At 45.9% G+C, this 17,054-nt stretch overlaps 2 protein-coding genes across 8 annotated transcripts; one reads left to right on the top strand and one right to left on the bottom strand.

Annotated features, from left to right (window-relative positions):
- Positions 1 to 1,912: 1,912 nt before the first annotated feature.
- Positions 1,913 to 11,975, bottom strand: paics (phosphoribosylaminoimidazole carboxylase, phosphoribosylaminoimidazole succinocarboxamide synthetase). 7 transcript variants are annotated; one of them, XM_010872264.4, is made up of 15 exons: positions 11,155 to 11,975; positions 10,212 to 10,709; positions 10,054 to 10,107; positions 8,944 to 9,519; positions 8,636 to 8,707; positions 8,043 to 8,194; positions 6,827 to 6,863; positions 6,489 to 6,692; positions 5,651 to 5,829; positions 5,065 to 5,244; positions 4,820 to 4,933; positions 4,589 to 4,672; positions 3,591 to 3,771; positions 2,391 to 2,549; positions 1,913 to 2,257 (listed from the first exon to the last, which is right to left on the bottom strand). In XM_010872264.4, the coding sequence occupies exons 1-15, from the start codon at positions 11,567 to 11,569 to the stop codon at positions 2,091 to 2,093; spliced, it is 3,072 nt and encodes a 1,023-aa protein (XP_010870566.1). In that variant the 5' UTR covers positions 11,570 to 11,975; the 3' UTR covers positions 1,913 to 2,090. The 7 variants fall into 7 exon arrangements, with proteins under 7 accessions (XP_010870566.1, XP_034149714.1, XP_010870567.1 ...); XM_034293823.1 differs by having other exon boundaries at positions 8,944 to 9,450; positions 11,155 to 11,970; XM_010872265.4 differs by having other exon boundaries at positions 6,489 to 6,686; positions 11,155 to 11,964.
- On the top strand, positions 7,487 to 17,004 carry ppat (phosphoribosyl pyrophosphate amidotransferase). The gene is made up of 11 exons (XM_010872271.4): positions 7,487 to 7,636; positions 12,053 to 12,119; positions 12,566 to 12,772; positions 12,881 to 12,993; positions 13,155 to 13,300; positions 14,126 to 14,198; positions 14,296 to 14,447; positions 15,040 to 15,167; positions 15,279 to 15,500; positions 15,685 to 15,805; positions 15,949 to 17,004. The coding sequence occupies exons 1-11, from the start codon at positions 7,506 to 7,508 to the stop codon at positions 16,113 to 16,115; spliced, it is 1,527 nt and encodes a 508-aa protein (XP_010870573.1). The 5' UTR covers positions 7,487 to 7,505; the 3' UTR covers positions 16,116 to 17,004.
- Positions 17,005 to 17,054: the final 50 nt, after the last annotated feature.

Here is a 17,054-nt window from a genome sequence, read left to right as displayed (position 1 = left end):
AAACGAAATATTATGTAGTTCAAACGAGTCACTGGGCCCAAAGAATATTTTATTGTCTTGGGCTTCAGGGCTTCCACAATTTTCAATAAATAAATGGATTAAATTATGTGCACATTATTGCATACTGTTTTTATTTGCGTTTTATGCAGCGTCCCAACATTTTGGAAATGGGGTTGTACATGCATGCCTTTCACGGGCAAAATCAAAATAGTCAGATGTACCTGGCAAGAAATTATAATTTTAGAACAGAATCTGAGGATGTCATGCATTCTTGTTGGCTAGAGACGACTTTACGTTCTTATAAAAAAAATTGTTTTTTATATTTGTGCATGGATGTGAGATTTTGAGAAACTGCCTATCCTATTAATCATTTAAAAAGCTGCTTCAACTGAACGTGATAAGAGACATGGTGGAAGACAAGGTGGGAGTTCCTGAAGAAGGGCCAGGTACCAGTGCTTTACCCTTGTGGTTAGTTAGTTCCAGCCTACATTGCTGTAAGACACAGAGGAAAAACAGTAAGCATTTGTAATAAAATAGCACATACTGTATGATAAACTACGATTCCTAATTATGTACTCAAATGGACCAGTCCACATAAACAAATAATGAGTTTAATAAAATATTTAATTACTAAAGTAATGCAACACATTGTGAAAAAGTATTCACCCTCTCACACCGAATAACTACACTACCGTTCAAAAGTTTGGGATCACTTAGAAATGTTCTTGTTCTAAATGTAGAACACCCCCAGACCATCACATTGTCTCCACCATGCTTAACACATGGCGTCAAGCACTCCTCTAGGATCTTTTCATTTGGCCCGCATCAGACAATTGTTCTTTGTGATCCAAACACTTTGTGATCCAACAGCCCCTTCACTGTTGTCGTTGAGACTGGTGTTTTGCTGGTACTATTTAATGACGCTGCAAGTTTTATTTCTCAAACTAGACACTAATGTATTTGTATTTGCTAAGTTGTTCACCCAGGCCTCCTGTGTTAACATAATTGCGAAAGGGTTTTCTAATGATCAATTAGTCTTCTAAAATGAGAAACTTGGATTAGCAAACACAATGTGCCTTTGAAATACAGGACTGATGGTTGCTGATAATGGGCCTCTGTACGTGTATGTAGAAATTACATTAAAAAGCAGCTGTTTGCAGCTACAATGGTCATTTACATTACCATATAAATCAGTTTACATGGTAATGTATTTCTGATCAATTTCAGGTTATTTTAATGGACAGAAAGTATGCTTCTCTTTCAAACTACTGAACTGTACTGTAGTTAGCCATCCTTTGGATGTAATTACTGCAAACAAATGCTTCCTGTGTTTAATTATCTGTCTTTTTGCACATTACCATATATAACTGCTTAAATTAATAATTACAGGATTTTATGCATAAAATGTTTAAGGTACTGCCACACACTCAGTTGGGTGTATTTTTAAAATGACAGTTTACATAATTCTCTGTATTGCAATGTTTTGGTGGAAAATGCTCACAGGCCACACTAGAGTATTTAGAAGGCAGAGTTATTCTGTAATAGATTGTACAACAGGGTAAAAATCACTGCAGTGTCATTGCGAGACGAGGGTTTAAATCCTGCTTTGCAGACTAGCCCAGGGGACCTGCAGTATTGACATTCAAAAGCAATGTTACAATTATGGGGGATAGTAAAATATTTTTGCCTCTGGATGTCCTGAAAAAAAGTACACAAAACGTGAGACTAAATTTGACGTTAAAGCAATAAGGTAAATACATTCTGAAAAAAATATTTTTATTGGGTCACAGCAATTCAATTAATCTTTTATTAATAACAATGTATGTTTAACAGTGTGTAATTAATACATTTTCAAGATATAGATACATTATCTTGTAAGTAGAAAGAAAAAAAAATAAGTCCTACAAAACAGTGTTTATTCATATGAATTTCTTTATTAAGGGAATGATCATGTAGTGCTCTTGTTACAGTTAGTAAACTACCATTTTCAACTTATTACTAGACCTCAGGGCAGGCAGTAGACCATCACAACACATGTTGGTGAAGGTCTGTCAGGGACAGGAATAATACAGTGCAGTAGAGGGGGCTTCTCACAGGCTGCAGGCCTGCAGCTTCTGGTCAGCCTGCTTCAGAGAGACCCAGGTGTTGAGCATGGAGGCCCGCAGTTTGGCCCAGAGCAGGTGGTCACTGAGCCCAAAGATCTGAGCAGCAAACTGGGCTGCAGCGTCAGGGGAGAGGACTGTGGAACAACCAAGGCCTGCGGGAGAGAGGAGCACACAGGGTTAGAATAAACACACAACCCTTTGAAATGAAAGCATAATACTACACACACACACACACACACACACACACACACATTAAAACAAAACAGAACGCAGGAATGTACGGACCACTTGGCATTCGAAGGGAAGACCACACATCCTGTGCCCCCCAGTCGGGGGTGATGGGTGGGCAGTTGATGACCGGGTAGGCGGTGTTTCCAGACATGACTGGACCGAGGCCATTGCTTCTGCCCGCCACAGCCACAAACACAGTCGCTACCCCATCACCTGGGAAATATACTACACATTAACCAATTTACACAGATCAATCAATCAAATGTATTTATAAAGCCCTTTTTACAACAGCAGTTGTCACAAAGTGCTTTACAGAGACACCCGGCCTTAAACCCCAAGGAGCAAACAACAGTAGAGTTGGATTTCAGTGGCTAGGAAAAACTCCCTAAGAAGGCCTAATTTTAGGAGGAAACCTAGAGAGGACCCAGGCTCAGAGGGGTGACCAGTCCTCTTCGGCTGTGCCGGGTGAGATATTAAGAGTCCAATTGGAATAATAAATACATTTCTCTGGGCTAAATCCAGAGTCTATTTGATTCTAGACTAGGTCAAAAGTATGACCAGGTGGACAAGGACAGCAACGGGCCCCCCAAACCAGGTACTCGCATGTGTGGACCAGGACCTCATCTCCTCCTAAAATTTAAAACAGGAGGAGACTGAGAAAAGTTAGAAAGTGCATTCCTCATATCCCCCAGCACAATAATATAGCAGCGTAACACCTTGGAACTGAGACGGGGGGGTCCGGCGACACTGTGGCACTACCCGGGGGAGGCCCCGGACAGGGCCCAACAGATAGGAAATCAATCCACCCACATTGCCAGACATCAACCAAAGGGACACCCACCAACCGCAACCCCCCTGAATGAGGGCCGAGTATTGCCAGTAGCGTACAGCCCAATTGCACAAGTGCGCAACAGAGAGTCAACGACAAGCCAGTGACTCTTCCCCCGAAAGGCATTGGAGGGAGGGCATCCCAGTGGCGATGACTTAGATGCATAATGGGCCAGGCCTAGAAGCCTTATACATTGATGACACCTACAGTGTCAGTGCTCTTTGATACACCGGGAGTTCATTTACTTCCAGTTTAACGCTGTGCTTGCCTAGTACCATTGCCTAACAGAGGCCATTGCAGAGCATTCTGTGGTGCATGCGTTAGGTGTATCATCTGTGGCACACATACCCAGATGACACATGCAAAAACATTTGTGGATTGACGCTGTAGGTGTGACTGAGGCTAAAAGGCAGAGCTCAGCCAACCTTCGTATTCGGCTTTGATGCGGAGAGTCTCATCTGGTCCTTTGTGTGCCGAGGTGACTCTGAGAACACAGGGGATTCCGTAGGAGCCGCAGGCCTTCCGGATCTTCTCACAGTGGGCCAGGTCCGAGATGGAGCCCATCAGAACCACCACTCTGCCACTGGCCTGGGGCTCTAGCAGAAGCTGAGGACACATCACACACTGGCCATTATCCTCTACGGAATGTCCAGCATAACCTATTTCTCTATTGGCTATACTTGCAATGACCGAGTGTGTCATGAGATTGTTGCTAGGGTTCACGGTGATCAAAAGCCGAGGTCCCAGTAGGTTGAGCAACTGTGCAGGGATTCACCTAAGAATCTCTCAGGAATGAACCACAGTCAACAGACAACCAGTTAATGTTCAACTGATCGGTGTAGCGCTATGTTGATTTAAGACTAGGGCCTGTCCTCCAGAGCTCTACAGTAAAAATATGTGTAAATATTCTACAAACTTTTCTGCCTCTGTGTTGAAATATTTATTTCAATTTAGAATAGTGATCTCTGTCGTTGCCTGCTGACTCAATAGAAACGAGAGCATGACCGCTTTTCTGATGGCAATATTGTGCATCAGAATACTGTTGATCTATAAACTCAAGAGTACAACAAAATGAAATGCAATTTAAAATGGAAATTTAAGAGTGAAGATGAGTAACAGTTTGTTAAACGGGGAAGAGCATAGCGCTGTGGCGGCTTGGGGTGCCTCACTATTGGCAGGGCATGGCCTACTGAAACTGAAATGAAAACACCCATGGAAGACAAAGACTGGGACACGTGAAATGAAGAGACCCTTTGCACAATTGCTGTGAAATATTTTGAACAAGTGAATCGCATAGTTTACATTGAGCCTATTCAGAGAAATTATAACAATTAATCAGTTTTGGGCGTTTGGGTACGGAAGAAGTACAGACGGGTGGGTATGCTGTGCAACACTAGTCGTGGGATACAAAAGGCTGGCTTACCTTCACTCTCTCAGAGACCCACTCAAAGTTCTTCTTCACCATCTGCATGGCCTCGGGAGTTACCTCCTTCAGGTCCCGGTACACCTACGGATGAACAAACACAGGTTTACACTACAGCTAACTGATGTAACGCAAAACCTCAGGTGGTTAAATAAAGGCAACACTGGCATTAATGTTTCTCTATGAAGGGGGTGGCAGGATAGCAGCATGAGATGCCGGAGATGCCTTCACCTGTTTGTCTTTCTGCTGGCCCCGATCTCCGGCTGGCCACAGCCTCCAGGAGTCGTTGTCAATCACATCAGCAAGCACAATCTCTTTAGAGCTCACATTCACGCCAAACTCAATCTGTCAACAACACGATAAGCCTTCAAAATCAAGTCATACAAAAGAGACGCCCGACCTAACATTTACCTAGGAGCCACACATGGACAATGATCCACCGTGATGACTCCCCCCTGACCAGCAGAGTCACATACCTTCATGTCTACCAAGGTGCAGTTCTGGGTGGCCCAGGCCCTCTCCAGGATCTCAAAGATGGCCACAGTGGTTCGGTTCATGATGTCCACCTCACAGCGACCAATGGTGAGCCCAGCCAGGCAGAACTTCTTCTCAAGCAGCTGCTCCTCTGACCACTGGGGGTCATTGTTGGCATCATCCTGAGAAAAACAAGTTCGTTTTTTTGTCAAGTGGAAAACAACAAGGCTTTTCCACCTACTCAGGAATTAGAACCAGTGACATTTTGATAACTGGCCCAAGACTCTTGACCCCTAGGCTTCCGCCCAAGACACAAAGAAGAAGTCAAACACTAATGTAAACTGTAAAACAAAGCGATGTGGGATGAAGCACCTGGCGTTTGATATTCTTCCCGGTAAGACAATACATGTTTTCGAATAAATAGGTTTGATCCCGGTGAACATACGGCAAAAGGACATGGAAAATAAGTTGTTTTTGATAGTACATCTTTGAAATAATTTTTCTCACTGGGATTGGATTATGGTAGAGAGGATTGATTATTTTATTTTTTTACTGGGGAAGATTGATGAAATAAAAACAAAAACACACCTTGAAGAACATCTCCATTTTCAGAGGGGAGAACCTGTAGCCTTCCTTGACCCCTGGGTTCCTCTTGAGGAAGGACCCAGTGGCCAGCCTCCGACAGACCCACTCAATTGGGATCATCTCACAGCGAGCCGCCACAAACGCCGTCTCTGACTGCTGCCTCACGAAAGCGGTCTTAATGCCTGAGGGATAGGGAGAACACCACAAGGTCTAACTCAGCAATGGATCAGATGCACTACACCAATTACTGGAAAGGAAGCCATAAAACTGGCAGATTCCACTGCCTGGGATGAAGGGAAGGGTGCTGGTGAGGGTCAGATTTTCTTTGATTGAAAGAAGCATGTCAGAGTCACAAGGAATGGATTTTCACAGTTTGAATTACATCATGTGGGACGCCTTGGCTGCATTTGCCCGATTTACTTTTAAGTAACTCCAACATGGAAAGTAAATTCAGAGCATAGTGTGTTTAATATTGGACCACTGTGATTTCAAGGTCAAATAAGGGAATTCAACATAACCTGTACACTCATGACAGCTGCTCACTAAGGACAGAGAACACTATTTGTATTCTAGCATGCTGATGAAGGGATGGTGTATACATTAAGTACTAACGGCAAGGGGGCCAATAATTGTGGCATATATGTTTTGAATAACAATTTCTTGATGAGTATTCTCATTTTCTTTTAAATATTTTCACTCATGTAAGATGCATATTTTGTGTAAGAGCACGCTTATAAACCAGATTTTCATAGCCTTTTTTGTTCATATTTACCTTGGGTGCCAATAATTCTGGAGGGCACTGTAATAAATGCAATTATGAAAAACAGAGGCGAAGACTGACCTGCTTCCTGCAACAGCTTGAAAACACAGCTAGTGGTTCTGTTTGCTATCGCGGCCTTTCCCTCCATCTGGTCCTTCCTCGCCGCATTCCCTGCTGTTATTTGATCCTTGGACTGGACCAGAACATGGCCCGACTCATCTGCGAGCTCGATGATCTGCTTGGTCTTTCCCTCATTTAGTTTCTGTCCCAGTTTCAGCTCTTCGACAACACGATGCAGACGAACAGAGAGTAACCAGTAAATATACCGTGAATTCAACTACCAATAAGTTCGGGCGCCGATTTGCAAGTAAAAGTTTAGCCTAAAAGTACAATATAGTTACTTTAGTAGTAAAACATACCAGATTTAGAAGCCATGTTGGATGATGATGTGCAACCCTGCAAAAAAACAATCAAAGCAAGTGAAGTTAGATGAAACCAACAGTGTCGTAAAAAAACACGCGAAATGTAGTTTCATCCATTATTCTCATACTGATACCTGTCACTCGAGGAGAAGTCAGTAAAGAAAGAGTGTACGGGAGAGAAGACTAACTTTCTGTATCTAAAGAAGCCAATTAAAATCCAATATCGATTCAAGAACAACCAATCAGTGTAACGTAAGCCTTACCACGTGGGGAAAGGTATTCTCCTGCGGCTGGTGTTAGACTGAAGCGTTTGACCAAAAGTTTTCTGTCATTGCTACCTCTTGAAATTTCAAAGAAATCGCATTTCAGCTTTATCACAAACTGCGATGACATAAATTGGACTGCTGGAATTATCAGTCAGTCTTACATTGATTGTTTTTTCTTACAAAATTACTTATTTTGCAATTTGTCACGAAATATTTGCTGGTTGTCAAACAGTACAACTAGCGAGTCAATAAAAATTCTTAAAAACAATAGTCCCCATTTTGTAGCCCTCTAGGTTGAGCCCGTCTGCGTATGTGCTACTTCTGTTAGCCCTGTTGTCAACACGTGGTTACAGTTTCGGCGTGGGTACGCGCTGTGAAGTTGACTAGCACGGAAGCGGTGTGATTAAAGAATGAGCGAGTTTGAAGAATCTGGTATTGGTGAAGAGTGTGGAGTTTTCGGCTGTGTTGCAGCAGGAGAATGGCCAACGCAACTAGAAGTTGCCCAAGTGTTAACGTTGGGACTTGTAGCCCTGCAACATCGGTAAGTTCAGTTGGTATTTACAATGCTAGTTAGCAATTATATAACGTCTTTGTTTTTTTCTTCTTCTTAAAACCACAAGTTTAGCCTCTCTCTAGAATTAATTCGCTATGTACGTACTTAAAATAAGATGACACGCTACATCTTTCATTCAGAAAGTGATATTAGGAAGTGGGTAATGTTTGGCGGTATGACGTAAAACCCACGGTTTTACTACAATGTACATTGAAGTGTCACATTTGTGTCCCATGAACGTAGATCTCTGGAGGTCCTTGGAATCAAGGTTGACAAATGTCTCCAGTGCATGCTTAACTCAATGTTGGATTTCAGTCTCATTGTAACACAACTGGTTATATTGATGAAGAACGTTCGTTTCACATTTAAACGTGATTAGACTCAAGAGACCTACCTGTTTTTGGCGGAATGAAACAGAGGCTGCCATGGAGCAGATTGAGTTTATCTCTATGATAGGAATGTATTGATCCTCCTCTTTGAAATTGATGTCAATACTCTCTGCACAGCTGCCCCCAGTATCTTGTCTCTTCATAGATCTACAGGGGTCTAAAGAAAACAAGGAATCAATATATCAACGATTTTGTTGAGGGAAAAGCATTAGTTCACCCACATTTGATCTAACTGCAGAAATCTGACATGTGAAGAAGGCCATTCTGGACAGAGAATTGTTTCCTCCAAGAATGACTTACAAGTCCTATCAAACAAATTTCATAATGTATACAAAATGTTATCTTTCTGAAGAAATTGTATTTCCATACAGAGTAAATTTTAAACACATGGGTACACAAAATAAAGGCCAAATCTCTGTTCTTTCTCAGCAATTTCCTGATTTGCACTCAAGTCTCCCATGATTAGATTAGCAAGTCACAGGACAGACTCACACAGTCACACTGTCTATCATTAGTCAGTTTCTGTGCCTTTGGTCGCGTGTGGATGTTAAAGTGTAGACCCTGGACATTCATGTGACGATCATGCACAGTTTCAAACCTTGGTCCGAAATCTTCCTTTTCAGCCCTCTTTTTGTCGTCAGATCCTCTCTGTTATCAGTCTCAGCAGTGCCTGTTAGGCCCAGTGGCAAAATACAAATCACAGTTAATGCAGTACATTCCAACCATTTTCCTCCACCAGGTTATACAGGCTCCAACTACCAAGTGCTGATTTAAAAATAATAATCTTACACATTGGCTTGCTTTAGGCACCAATATGGAGATTTGAGAGAGCTGAAAATGTAATGGCTTGCATCAGACCATAAGCTGTATATTTTAAACAGTCACCACTGTAGGTTTATCTGTTACCTGTGTATGTCGGTTTGTCCTCATTCCTGGGGATAACGTCATAGCTTGGAGTTGTGTGAGCATTCACTGGACAAGTCCCCTCCGCATGTCCCATTCTCGCAGTTGCCCTGTCTGACATCACGAACGTGGCCTCTGTGTCATCTTCATACCCCATCACGGTGCCCCCAGCCAAGATGGCGCCCGCCTCTGCTTGTTCCTCATATCTAATGGCAGGTCCACTATCTACCCTGTTTAAAATGGCGTCCACCTCGTCGTAAAACCTCATGAGGCGCCGTGGGTCTGTGCCGTCAGCCCTGCCCCTCTGTAATGAGCGGTACAGGTACTTGAGGTTCTTGTATTTGGTGTGACACTGCTTCCAGTCCCGATCCACCCCCTGCTGCAGAAGCCGACGAGAGATCTGCACAAAGATGTCTCGCTTCCTGGTGGAGCTTTCCAGCTGCCTGCACACGCTTTCCTCCGACCACACCTGGATCAGCGCACGCACCTCCTGGTCACTCCAGTTCCGGCCTGTGTCAGACACCGTGACCACGTTGAACTGCTCCGAGCCAGACTGGTCCAGTGGGGATGCATGAGAGGCTGGGAGAGAACGGCGGGTGAAGTAGGCAGGGGGAGGGGGGAGAGAATGGCGGCTGAAGTAGGTAGGGGGAGAGAACGGCGGGTGAAGTAGGCAGGGGGAGGGGGGAGAGAACGGCGGGTGTAGTAGGCTAGGGGAGGGGGGAGAGAATGGCGGCTGAAGTAGGCAGGGGGGAGAACGGCGGGTGTAGTAGGCTAGGGGAGGGGGGAGAGAACGGCGGGTGAAGTAGGCAGGGGGAGAGAACGGCGGGTGAAGTAGGCAGGGGGAGGGGGGGGGGGAGGGAGAATGGCGGGTGAAGTAGGCAGGGGGGAGAACGGCGGGTGTAGTAGGCTAGGGGAGGGGGGAGAGAACGGCGGGTGAAGTAGGCAGGGGGAGAGAACGGCGGGTGAAGTAGGCAGGGGGAGGGGGGGGGGGAGAATGGCGGGTGAAGTAGGCAGGGGGAGGGGGGGGGAGAACGGCGGGTGAAGTAGGCGGGGGGGGCAGGGAGAACGGCTTATAGAAGGCCTTCCTACTATTGGTTATAGAAAAACACATACCTGATTCCCTGTGGTTTTGCTCTGTTTCCAGCTCATAATCCTCACTATTGTCATCTGAAAGAGACATTGTTCTAGAAATGAGTAACACTACAACTAGGCAGTGTGTTAACTCAGGATAACTTCAGTTGATTTCCTGAATATTACATTTTTCATCTCACCATCATCAATCTCAATGACCAGGTCTCCTTCAGGCACCCTAGCCTGTGTCTGACCTCCAACAGGTCCCAGCCTCTCTGCTCCTCGGTCCAGTTCAGGTCTGCTCTTCGTTGTCTCCTTGTCCCCGTTCTCCCTGTCAAATCCACTGTCCAGCAAGATGGCCTCCACCTCGTCAAAGAACTTCATGTACCTTCCCGGGCCACTGCCTCCTGCGGTAGCCTGGGCACTCTTGGCTGTCTTGTACTCGTATTTTAGGTTCTTGTATTTTGTGCGGCACTGTTTCCAGTTGCGCACCACTCCGAAGCCTCTCTGCATGCGCCGGGCCATCTCCTGGAATATGGCTTTGTTTCGAAGTGTTCCTTTGAGGCGCTGGCGCACTTCGCGGTCCGACCAGACACACAGCAGAGCTCGCACCTCTTCGTCTGTCCAGTGGCGGCCCCCCTCAGGGCCCACATACTGGGCATAGGGGACGGGCCCACGGACAGGGGGACATTGGCCTCCTTAAAAATAAAAACAAAGATGTAGATATGCACTTTTCAGATGGTCTCAAGGAAATTCACATTAATCTTATATTTATTCTGGATAATCCTTTTAGTCACAAAGCAAGCTCTGAGACCTCTAAGGAGAGAGAACTCAGATCACATTAATTGGACTACTGCTGCAAATAATAAACTTCAGATTTGATTGTACAGTGAGTGTTTTTCAATGCTCAAGTGTTCGGATGTTTTTGGTTGTTATTACTCGCAACAGTGAATCTGTTTTGGGATGTTGCAGATTATTTAAAACAAGTGACTTTGGGTCCTTGAAAAGTGCTCTCTCTCAAATGTTATTTAATTATTATTATTATTATTAGAACAGTTCACTTTAAAAGTGTCCTTACACATATTTTCTTAGCAGTATAATATCTGTCTCTGCCTGCAACATGTGTTTATACCTCCCAATTACCTTCCTGCAATGTGACTGAGGAAAAGTGGGCTTCTTTGTCACTGGTCAGATCATCTTCCTCCTCCTCCCAGTCACTGGGTGTCATTTGGGTGTCCGTTGTGGCTGCTGCCCCCTGGCGGTAGTTGCTGGATGTGCCCGGCTGTTCAGCCTTCCTGCCCTGCAATCCCAGCCTCCTGCACTGGGCCTGACACTCCCTCCAGTCCCGCAGGACGCTGAGCCCTCTCAGCTGCTCGGAAATGAAGTCAAACGTGTCTCTGCTGCTCACACCTGAACGCTGAGCTGCTCCCAGCTCCCCCCACACAGACAGGAGAGCCAGCACCTCTGCCTCACCCCACTGCCCTGCAGCCCCGGTCTCCTTCACCTCTATCAGCTCCTCCTCTTCACCTCCTCTTTGTCTCCCTGCTCCACGCTCCATGTTTGAGCTGACCTGGAAACGCTTTTCTTTTCTCTCTCAGCCCCCCTCCCTCTGCTACCCAGTTCCCAAGGCAACCAGGCGGTTAAGCCTGAGAGGAACGCCCATCGAATCAAAGCTGCCTCACTACTGGCTTAAGCTGTGTGGTGCGGGGGAGGGACAGACTGTAATCTGAGAAGCAGCTTGGCAAATCGGCTGAGGCTGCAGCGCAAGGCCATTCCATATAAGGCAACTCCACTGCAGATACACACAACCCATCATTTTCCCTCCGTCTACAGAACCCCTCCTCCACCGAACCGGTTTAGTCTGCCTGGAGGCGGCACACGTGCAGACAAGCTGGCCTCAAACATGTTGCATCAAGCAAATGGGCTCAAGTCAAGTTGGTTTCAGCAGTTCAAAGGACCTGTGTGTTGTGTGTGTGGGTTTTACCTCCCGGAGTCCCTGTTGTTCAATTCATTGTTTCCACTTTGTTTGTTTTTCGTTCAGAGGTCAGGAAAGTGCCGGAATCGTCACAAGTAATGGAGTCAACCCGCCAACATACAACACCCTGAAGGTACAACTGGAACTTGGGCAATTATTAAGTATGGAAACATGGAACAGGGTAGCTAAAACCACAATAGTTTCACAACACGATTACCCAACCAGTCCTCAAACTGAGCACATCACCACTAGACAAGGTGCAAGTCCCTATGCTAACATTACACTCCCCAAAGACGTGCGATATCACCAAGGGCCATGTAATGGCTGGCACGATGTCAACCTAAAATAATGAACACATTGCCCACCGTGTCTGAAGGACAGGGAGAGAACAAGCTGGAGAGTAATCAAACAGGGCATGCGATATCGTCACACTGAAGTATTATTTATCACGTTTGAAATATGTTTGAGAGTTCCTTTATTGCCAGAGTATTTTTAAGGGGTTCAGTCTGTGGTTATCCCCACCATGCTCCACCCCCCCACCCTGGGGGCAGTGCTCTGATTTGGGCTGTCTCTTCCCAGGGGATGGGCTTGGTGAACAATGCCTTCCCACCTGAGGACCTCCTGAAGATGCGCTCCTGTAACCTGGGCATCGGGCACACACGCTACTCCACCACGGGCATCTCCGAGCTGCAGAACTGCCAGCCCTTCGTGGTGGACACGCTGCACGGCAAGATCGCTGTGGCGCACAACGGGGAGCTGGTCAACGCCGCAGCACTGAGGAGGAAGGTGGGCCCCTGCCGCCATGTCCCTTGAACCATGCCTGACTGTGTGATTACTGGGGATTTTTGAACGTGTGTGTGTGTGTGTGTGTGTGTGTGTGTGTGTGTGTGACAGGTGATGCGTCACGGCGTGGGCCTGTCAACCAGCTCTGACAGTGAGCTCATCACCCAGCTGCTGGCTTTGACTCCACCCATGGAGGAAGTGGATGCCCCGGACTGGGTGGCCAGGTCAGTTTGGTGACGTTCCGTTTCCCCGTTGTCCTTCTCCTCTCTCATCCTCCCTCCTCCTTGTTGTCTCCCCTGGTGCCTCCCTCCCTGTCACCTTCTCCCTCTGCACCAGAGAGTACGGCTCTTGTTGAGGTTCATGTTGTTTGGTATGTCCATTGCAGGATAAAAAACCTGATGCACGAGACGCCAACATCCTACTCCCTGCTGGTGATGTACACAGATGTGATCTATGCTGTCCGGGACCCATACGGAAACAGGCCACTCAGCATCGGCCGCCTTGTCCCCGTTTCTAAGCTTCACACCGCTGGTGGGTTTCTGGCCCTTAGTGCTGCGCGGTGTTTGTATGTCTTTGACTTGTGATTTTCATTTAACTAAGCAAAGGTAACGCTGATAGTTGTGGAACAGATTGGCACCAGTGCTCAACACAGCTGAGTAGCAAAGTAGTTAAAAGGTTCCCTTGTCCGTTTCCTTTTTCTAGAATATAAACTTCAAGGTATTTTGGTGCGCCTGTAATTAAAAGAAACTTTTAGCAATTTTGAGCTTTGGGTCATGACCGAAAGGACAAGATCCCGGATACAGGCGGCCGAAATGAGCTTTCTCCGCAGGGTGGCTGGGCGATCCCTTAGAGAGAGGGTGAGAAGCTCGGTCACCCGGGAGGAGCTCAGAGTAGAGCCGCTGCTCCTCCACATCGAGAGGGGTCAGCTGAGGTGGCTTGGGCATCTGTTCCGGATGCCTCCTGAACGCCTTCCTGGAAAGGTGTTCTTGGCCCGTCCCACCGGGAGGTGACCCCGGGGAAGACCTAGGACTCGCTGGAGGGACTATGTCTCCCGGCTGGCCTGGGAACGCCTCGGTGTCCCCCCGGAAGAGCTGGAGCAAGTGTCTAGGGAGAGGGAAGTCTGGGCATCCCTGCTTAGACTGCTGCCCCCGCGACCCGGCCCCGGATAAGCGGAAGAAAATGAAGATTTTGCATTTTTGAAAGATTTTGTATCTTTTGCAGTTTTGATTCATTTACATTTTTTGTCAATTTTAGTGTACTTTAGAAATGAATTGTGCCACTGTGTTAAGATATTTGACTGCAATTAAAGAGGTAATTGAGGATGGATGATTGACAGGCTGCATTCTCTTCTGTCAGTGGCTGGCGAGGGAGACACTGAAGGCTGGGTGGTTTCATCAGAGTCCTGTAGCTTCCAGTCCATCGGTGCCAAGTAAGCTCCCAATACCCGACTGACGACACCACACTCAAGTTAACATAGGGTTCTGTGGCTCACAAGCCTCTGTCTGTCTTCTGTGTCTGGTCCTCAGGTACTACAGAGAGGTGATGCCTGGAGAGATAGTCCAGATCTCCAAACACGGTATCAAGTCCCTGAGCATCGTCCCTCGCCCTGAGGGAGACCTCCCTGCGTTCTGCATTTTTGAATATGTTTACTTCGCCAGACCAGACTCTATATTTGAAGGTAGGCATCATGGAATTGTCCTAGGTAGAACTGAGTTACTGAGTAGAGTAATTTATTCAGTTTCTATAGCACTTTTCATTACAAAGCGCTTTTATACAACCAAGAAAATAGTAGCTAATTACTATTCACGAGTAGGTATGGACTACTGTGCAACAATGTTCAACTAGATGTGTCATATGAGATGTTAAGTTCCCACTCAATGATGAGCAATCCTCAGTCTGAATGATGATTTCATTAGACTGCTGTTAGGTGACCATCCACCTGTAGGGTAAACAACTAAATGAATAAGGTGGTGCATCTAGGATCTTCAAATCAACACTAATAATTTGCTTAAACTCGCCTGCATTTGTTTTAGCTTATTTGCCATCAGATTGGTAGGCAGAAATGATAAAGTGACCCAGACTTAATCTATACTCATGAAATCAAAACGATTCAACAAAAGAGAATATTTACTGTACAGGTACTCTCTGCCTAGGCTGCCTCACAGCACCATGGCAACTGTAGAGACAGTTGAGTAGGAAACGGAACATTGTTTGCTTTGAACACGAGGTCAGCGCAGGTTCTTCAGTGTTATTTGTGTTTGATGTTGTAGGTCAGATGGTGTACACGGTGAGGCAGCAATGTGGACGTCAACTGGCTATTGAGGCCCCGACGGAAGCAGACGTGGTCAGCACTGTGCCGGAGTCTGCTACTCCTGCTGCCCTGGGATACGCACAGCAGGCAAGTCACCACTCCGATTTCATGTTTATCACATTTGGTGACATCCTGACTGGTGCTTTTTCATACAATACACTAGGCTTCAGTTTGTCCTCTTCTGTTTCATCTCCACAGTCTGGACTGCCATACGTGGAGGTTTTGTGTAAAAATCGCTACGTTGGCAGAACGTTTATTCAACCAAACACACGTCTCAGGCAGTTGGGAGTGGCCAAGAAGTTTGGCGCACTGACAGACAACTTTGCAGGCAAGCGAGTGGTGCTGGTTGATGATTCCATCGTTCGGGGCAACACCATATCTCCCATTATAAAGCTGTTGAAAGAAGCTGGAGCAACAGAGGTAAGTGGACTAGTGTGGATCATTATCAGTCTGAACTGCTGCTCTAAAACACAAGTTACACCTCAACATGGGTTCAAATTCATCCCAGTGTTTCAAAACCCTTTTTGTCTTTTGCATGATTCTCAGTAATACAGCTGGCAAGTCTGGTCCCTGTGAGCTTAGTTTCTTACCTCTCTTCTAACAGGTCCACATTCGTGTCGCATCCCCACCTATCCGGTTCCCATGCTACATGGGCATCAACATTCCCACCAAGGAGGAGCTCATCGCCAACAGGCCGGAGTTTAAAGACATTGCTGGCTACATTGGTGAGAGTTATTGTCCATTTGAGATTTTGAGGAGTGTCCACTCCCTGTGTGTTTTAATCTGAAACTGAGTGAGGGACGTGGTGGACAAAACCGCCGGCTCCCCATGTGGATGTTCCACACTGTAAAATGGTGATGTTCTGCAGGAGCCACCAGTGTGCAGTACCTGTCGGTGGAGGGCCTGGTGTCAGCGGTACAAGGCGGGATTCCCTCCATCCAGAAGGGGGAGAGGATCAGCACCAAGCCCAGCAGGAGAGTGGGCCACTGCACCGCTTGCCTCACAGGCAAATACCCTGTGGAACTGGAATGGTGACCGCTGACCCAAACTGCCAACTGTAACCTGACCACTAGTGACCCCTCCCTAATGGGTCAACAAATACAAGTGATACTGAAGATACTACAGTGATGCCAGCCCCAGATGAACACAACTCTCCCTTCCACTGACCACACTGTGGTTAATGGTACTAAACATAGACCCTATTCAGTCTGTGCTGCAGAAGGTCAGCATAAGTGTGATTTAAATTTCAAGTCTGCATTTGACAGCATAACTGGAAATTACAGCTGACGTGCGAGGATTGAGACATGCAGATTAAATCGAACCTTTTATCTTACTGAGGTGTTTCTTGGAGCATGCCTCGTCTTAGTAGAAACATTACAGTAACAGATTTCCCACTTGGTGATATCCCCGTTATTGTACTCATCTGGTGGTCCCACGGGTCTGCTAATTAATCCCAGGATGAAATGTCTCACCAGCAAAAAAATAAAAACAGTTAATCTGATGATTGGTCAGTGGGGGTGCTTATCAATTCTAAGTATGGGGTGTGTGGTCTTACTTCTTGTAATGGCACAACTGAGACTACTTCCACAAACTGGAAGGATTGCTATATACTGAATAGCTCCTGAATACTATTGCTGCTTGTCTGCTTTGGTGTAAATTCATTCTGGCAACAGCCATTTGATGTTCAGTATAACCAAGCCTTTTCCATCCATATAATAGTTAATTCCATTGTTTACATTTTCTTTTATTAATCACAAATGGTCAACAGGTCATGTTTCACAAGTGTTTTAAAATTACATACACGACATCCAACAAATTGCATTCATTGAGTTTTCCCAACCCTGGCCTTTCACTCTGGGGATTTGTTATACATTGTCTTTAGCTATGAGACGCACAAGCTATTAAACCAAAAATGTTATGTGAATTTGTTTTTCTTCATTTCTTAGCATCTAAATGTATCATCAATATTAAGTG

The sequence above is a fragment of the Esox lucius genome, chromosome 8 (assembly GCF_011004845.1).
Source record: "Esox lucius isolate fEsoLuc1 chromosome 8, fEsoLuc1.pri, whole genome shotgun sequence".
NCBI classification, from domain to species: Eukaryota; Metazoa; Chordata; class Actinopteri; order Esociformes; family Esocidae; genus Esox; species Esox lucius.
The sequence above is the reverse complement of the archived record's forward strand: the minus strand, read 5'-3'. Positions and strand labels throughout refer to the sequence as shown.